This window comes from Triticum dicoccoides, chromosome 7B (assembly GCF_002162155.2).
Source record: "Triticum dicoccoides isolate Atlit2015 ecotype Zavitan chromosome 7B, WEW_v2.0, whole genome shotgun sequence".
Taxonomy (NCBI): Eukaryota; Viridiplantae; Streptophyta; class Magnoliopsida; order Poales; family Poaceae; genus Triticum; species Triticum dicoccoides.
Genome location: NC_041393.1, coordinates 197,894,746 through 197,900,875, shown reverse-complemented (window position 1 = coordinate 197,900,875; position 6,130 = coordinate 197,894,746). Strand labels below are relative to the sequence as shown.

The window sequence follows — 6,130 nt, the reverse complement described above, 5'->3', positions numbered from 1 at the left end:
AAGACATGCTCAAACAACAAACAAACAGTAACTCTGCTTTGGTGAAAACAAAATAAATCAAGTAATATGGTGGTAACTCAAAACCAAAGCACTTGCCTGGCCACTAAGTACTGCCCCGCCATTCTCTTTGACAGCATCTGCAGCTTTCTTAAATCTTTCATATCCCTGAAAATTACACCAACAGCACAATCAATTATATATTATGATGATTCTAAGAAAAGAACGGTCAACTGAACTTCAACGGTAAGCTTTCTTAGTCTCTGTTTCTATATATGAAACACAATGGCAAGGCGCTTAGTAGGAACTGCCCTTAAAATATAAGCATGGTAAACAGAATCATGCCCATGTGGAAACCAAGTAAATTGGATTGCTAATAGTCATTTCATAGAAAATGTGAGACAATTTATCATGTATGCTAATTATTGTCATTGAACTAAGCTGTTGTAAACCAAGATTCAAACTATCACCATGAATATGTTCCTTAATGTATGGACTCAAAACAAGACACAACATGGTTATTCGGCAGAGCACGTTAATATACATAAAAAGCCTTCAGCAGTATCGCACGAGCAATACAGTGGTACAGAAGATACAAGGTATAAACTGGCCGAGAGCCTCCAGAACAAAAAAAAAGGTAATCTAATAACAAACTAGCTAAATTGCTTTGAGTCTAGAACATGTTAAGAAGGATGAAGTATGCTTTAAAGAAAAAGATAAAAGTATGAAAATACTGCTTAAGAGTGTGCGAACACTCGGATTTGATTGCAGTGAAATTACTACAACAAACTTCACTTAGGCCAAATTGATGTCACTATTATGCAAAAAATACTCCTGGCAACCAAGATTACCTTCACTAGAGTGTTCTCAAAGCTTGCTTCTTCATCTTTAATTATATCTTTAATCTTCTTTTCATTGTCCTTCAGCTCAGGAAACACATCACCCATCAATTGGACAAAAACATCTACAAGGCTGTACAAGCAAGATACAAAATAATGCTAAATAAAATGCCAGCTTCGAGAACAAAAACGATGAGAGGGATGCCAGTCACCAGAAATATGGCAAGAGAATCAGAAACAACTAGAAAAAATTGATGCAGAAGTAAAAAGCAAAAAGGTTATCATGTTTAGAAGGGCGGAGCCCAATGCTTCCTAGTCAAATGTCAATCTATCTGCTAGTTCAGATTTCCTGTTAAATTCCTTTCAAAACAAGAAATTGACCACATGCTAGTTAAGATTTCCTTTATACGTACTGCATGCCTAGTTTTTTTCCTAGATGTGTCCTAAAGGACACATAACCTTGTTAACTCAAACAGTACTAACGACCCAGAGTTGACATTTGAACCTACTAAAAATATTCAATAAACAGAGCATATACTTCTATTGTGGTGCATTATCCTCGCTCCTGACACGTATCGCCAGTTATAAAGGGTGGTACCAAGATTTCAAGTTCAAATTTGCAATAAATCCTCACGGGCAATTTATTCCTTGAACAAAATTTCATGGATGAAAGGCAAAATTTCAAATTAACTGATTCCTGCCTAGCACTGTTTTCATGATTTAAGTTCAAATTCAACAAAGTCTGGACTGGAGTTTGTTCTCCCAGTACCCAACCACCCAATTACAAGCTACAAACAGGATTTGATCCTGCCCCATACTGTCTCCCTTCAGGAAACATGTGCTAATACAGCTAATTAGTACTGTAATTATGGAGTTGGATTATTTGAGAGAATGTACATATATCGACCATTCTACGTTCACCAGCTTTCTCCCAGTACTCAACTGCTCATCACAAATCAGCTACAGACAGGATTTGATCCTGCCTCATACCGTGTCTTTCTTCAGGAAACATGTTCTAATACAGCTAATTAGTAACTACGGAGTTGGATTATTTGAGAGAATGTACATATCGACCATTCTACATTCACCAGCTGTAACTTCTATGTACGCAAATACACTGAAGCATAGGATAGTGATGTCCAAGAATCCATGCCATCAGACTTGTTAGGGTGGTCATGAAAAAAAACGAGGCATGCGCTTAAGTGTGCTTAGGCGCTAGGCAACAACCGAACGCCTAGCACTTAATCATGCTAGGTGCGCGCTTAGACGGGATAGGCGCTAGGCAGTGGCAAAACGCACTAGCGCTTTTTCTCCTACGAGTAACCATAACTCATTGCCAGGACCAAATGACAGTTAAAATAAATCTTTGCTAGCAAAAAAAATGCACACATAAACTACAACATAAGGCATCGCAGGAACAATGCTATCCAACACAGATGACTCCAGTTCCAACTTGTGCCCCACAAACCCAAACCCAAATTAAGTAACAAATAGCACACAATGACTCATGACCCTGAGTTCATAATAAATCCGCTAAAATCGTGTCTGAACATAGTTTTTTCTTGTTGTCATATGACATCTCTACCGTCATTCCCATAAGGCTTACATTACATTTTTAGCATTCTGACTAAACAAAAAGCTATGCAAGTATATCATTAACAAAAGTAAAACAGATGCAGGTTGCAGTTCTTACGAGCTAAAAAATCCTTGCTTTGCCATCAATTTTTGACGAGCAAAGTGAACAGCACGTCTAAGTATTCGCCTTAGAACATACTCTCTTCCCTCATTTCCTACAGAAAAACTCATATTAGAACAAAGAAACATCATTGTATAACACAAAACAAAGCCCTGAAACATTGTAATAATACAATAGCTCAGTAGTTGCGACAAAATATTTCAGTTCTACACCATACGCACCAGATAGGTTGACCACAAAATGGTGGATCTACCGAAAACAAACCAATTAAACTGAATGAAGACAGTAACATATTTTCTGCAGTTGTACTGAACCTTTATTGCCAACAGATTTTGTAACTGCAACATTTGGCTGACAATGGGTTCTATCTTTTTTCATTCAAATTCTTCAAAATTGGAAATGTGGCTATTGGTGACTTTATGTCCATATAATTCATTTTATTCCAGTGCCACATCAACAACTTGGCAGTCATTTTAAATGATGTATCCCCAACCAAAACAGTATAAACTCACCAGGTTGAGAACCATCAGCGATAGCAAAAGAAAGGGTTCTTATGTGATCTGCAACAACCCTATATGCCATATCAACTTTCCCAACATCATCGGATCCTACTTTACCAGAGTATGGCTGAATTCCAACACCTGCCAGCTGCATTCATAATGCATATCGAATTAACAATTTTTACTTTAGAAAACAATTTATTACTGCAGCAAAATACTGTAGTCGCAACTCACAAGCACCAAAGAAGCTGCCAGTGTGCATCTGAACAAAATACCTTGTGGATGGCATCAAATAATGGCATGAATACATCTGTATCGTAATTGCTCATTTTATTCTGAAGGATAGAAGTCAAACGCTCAAGGCCCATCCCAGTGTCAACGTGTTTTGCTGGCAAGGATCTCAAAGTACCGTCTGATTCCCTGTTGAACTGGGTATTAAAATAGCCAAATGTCAGTGCATAGAACAGATAAAAAGCAAATAGGCGTGCACATATTAAACACAGTAACTGGGCGGTGTATTAGACTAAAGCTCAACAATCTACAAAGAAATGAGTTTTAAAAAAATAGACCTGAATAAACACAAGATTCCATATCTCAATACAAGTAGGGTCATCATTATTCACTAATGAAGCCGCATCACGGTTGCCAATACGATCAAAATGAATCTCTGTGCATGGCCCACATGGACCTGTGTCGCCCATCTCCCAGAAGTTATCCTGCCCAAAGAACACATTGTGGTACTGTTCTTTAATAGGGACATTCAGACAATAGTATAAAGTCCAACAGAAACGAAGAAAGTGAAACTAATACTACAACATAATGTCCAAAACAGCCAGGAACTCAACCAACAAACCAAGCACATCCAGAATACCTTGCAACCGAAAGGCAGAACTCTTTCATTAGGTAGATACTTCAACCATATGTTTTTCGACTCGGTATCGGGAGCGAGACCAGCTTTCTCATCACCACCAAAGTATGTTGCATAAATTCTATCAGTGGGCAATTTGTAGACCTGTACATATGAAAAAGCAATCAGTAGGTGGTATTAGTAAGAAGGTGGTCAATGTTTAAACTCATGGGAAATTTGTACATCTGTGGTTTTTCACATCATTTTCTTATTTTTGCTTGTTCAGATATACTACCTCTGTACCGAAATATAAGACATATTTTAGGCTAAACTACCCTACACAAACATCTTACATTTTGATACAGAGGAAGTATTTATGTACAGAGATCCTACATAAGAAAATAGGCAACATGCATGTCTCCGGCCAGAACAAGATTCGCTCTGCAGATAGTGCCTTTACATCTTACTCCCTCTGTTTCTAAATATAAGGCTTTTAAGAGATTTCAATACGGACTACATACGGATGTATATAGACGCATTTTAGAGTGTAGATTCACTCATTTTGCTCCGTATGTAGTCCATATTATAGAATATCTAAAAGGGCTTATGTTTAGAAACGGAGGGAGTAGATTAGATGGGTGGTCAGAAGGTCAGCGTCAATGAGTATATCACCAAAGCGACCAAACTTATTGTACAAAACAAGGATAAAATCCTAACTCTGTCGAAACAGTAAAGAGCTCAGTTTTGCATAGAAATATATCCCCGAAACACAAGCTTTCACTCACCATTGAACCCACCAAAGTGGACCCAACTTTCACTTAAATTTTACTCATCCATAATCTGATGCAAACTAACACGCGAGCGATCGAGAGGCAAGAATCCGATACCTGGGTGAGGAGGTCCCATGCATACCCGATGGCCCCGTCATTGAAGTAGTCTCCGAAAGACCAGTTCCCGAGCATCTCGAAGAAGGTGTGGTGGTAGGTGTCCTTCCCCACGTCGTCGAGGTCGTTGTGCTTGCCGCCGGCACGGATGCACTTCTGGGTGTTGCAGGCGCGGCGCAGGCGGCCAAGCTGCGAGTCCGGGGGGGCAAGGCCGAGGAATATCGGCTTGAACCCGTTCATCCCGGCGTTGGTGAACAAGAGCGTGCCGTCGTTGACGGGTACCACGGGGCTCGACGGCCATGGCGTGTGCGACTTGGACTTGAAGAAGTTGATGAAAACCTCCCGGACCAGGGCGGCCGTCCAATACGGCGGCACCTCCATCGGGGGGCCGACTGTATCGGTGGCGGCGACTCTAGATGCTCGGAAGGAGGAGATGTGGACGGCGGCGGGGGTGTCGGCGGGGGCAGGCCAAACCCTAGTGTTTGGTTTGCTGACGAAGAGCTGGCGGCACCCTCTCACGGCCGAGTGCAACATAGAGAGGCTTTTAAGACAGTCAGGGTGAAAGAAGGAATAGGACCCGTCTAGTAGCCAGAGGCCCAACCAGATTAGGACCCGTCTACTAGCCGGAATAGCCTAGAGTCCCAACCAGATCCGTGTGGTACAAAAAATTGGACGTTTTGCTAAAAAATACGACTCTCTTGGTTCACTTTTTAAATCATTTCAGACAACTGAAATACTGTATAAATATCTACAAGGCCTTATAAAAATGAATAGAGAAAGTAAAATAATTGGACATTTAATAGGCTGCATGTGTACGCCTCATAAAAATAATAATAATAGGATGCATGTATTTTCTGGGCGCACAAAGCTCAAAGCATTTCCGGCCCAGACTTGAAAGAAACGGCCGAATCAGCCATTTTGCCCGACCCAGGCTCGCTTGAGCCACGCGTGCCTCTCGCCTGCATGCTTTGAAAAGCGCAATAGATGATGAAACGTCTCAAAACGGAAACTTCTATGTGACGTCTTAAGCGCCACTTGGAGTAACTGACGCTCATGCCACATCGCGTTGGGCCTGCCCACCAATGTGATACGACCACACGTACTGTTGTACCGCATCAGATCACAGATATACATGAGCCTAAAATATTTCAGTTTGATGAAGATAACAGGGAGGTTGAGTCTTTGGTGTTGATTACATGCAATAGTGACACATGCAACTTTGGGAAAATATACACTGAGTTGGGCATAATCGAAGAGAAGATACAAACTGGGCATGAAGACACAAAAGTGCATCAGGTACAAATTTTGGTTGGAACAATTTATGCATGGGCTAGTATTATTTTTGGTTCAGCTAAGACTACATGTTC

General features: G+C 40.7%; 1 protein-coding gene across 1 annotated transcript in view; it reads right to left on the bottom strand.

The window, feature by feature from the left end:
* LOC119340334 (alanine--tRNA ligase-like) overlaps positions 1–5,298 on the bottom strand; it is a 12,834-nt gene extending 7,536 nt beyond the window's left edge. The window contains exons 1-8 of the mRNA XM_037612235.1: positions 4,767–5,298; positions 3,904–4,044; positions 3,602–3,748; positions 3,308–3,460; positions 3,045–3,180; positions 2,530–2,626; positions 849–969; positions 97–165 (exon numbers count right to left, since the gene is read on the bottom strand). Of these exons, the coding sequence (XP_037468132.1) occupies positions 97–165; positions 849–969; positions 2,530–2,626; positions 3,045–3,180; positions 3,308–3,460; positions 3,602–3,748; positions 3,904–4,044; positions 4,767–5,297 (1,395 nt within the window). The 5' untranslated portion in view covers position 5,298. The remainder of the gene's footprint in view (positions 1–96; positions 166–848; positions 970–2,529; positions 2,627–3,044; positions 3,181–3,307; positions 3,461–3,601; positions 3,749–3,903; positions 4,045–4,766) is intronic.
* Between the last annotated feature and the right edge of the window lie 832 nt (positions 5,299–6,130).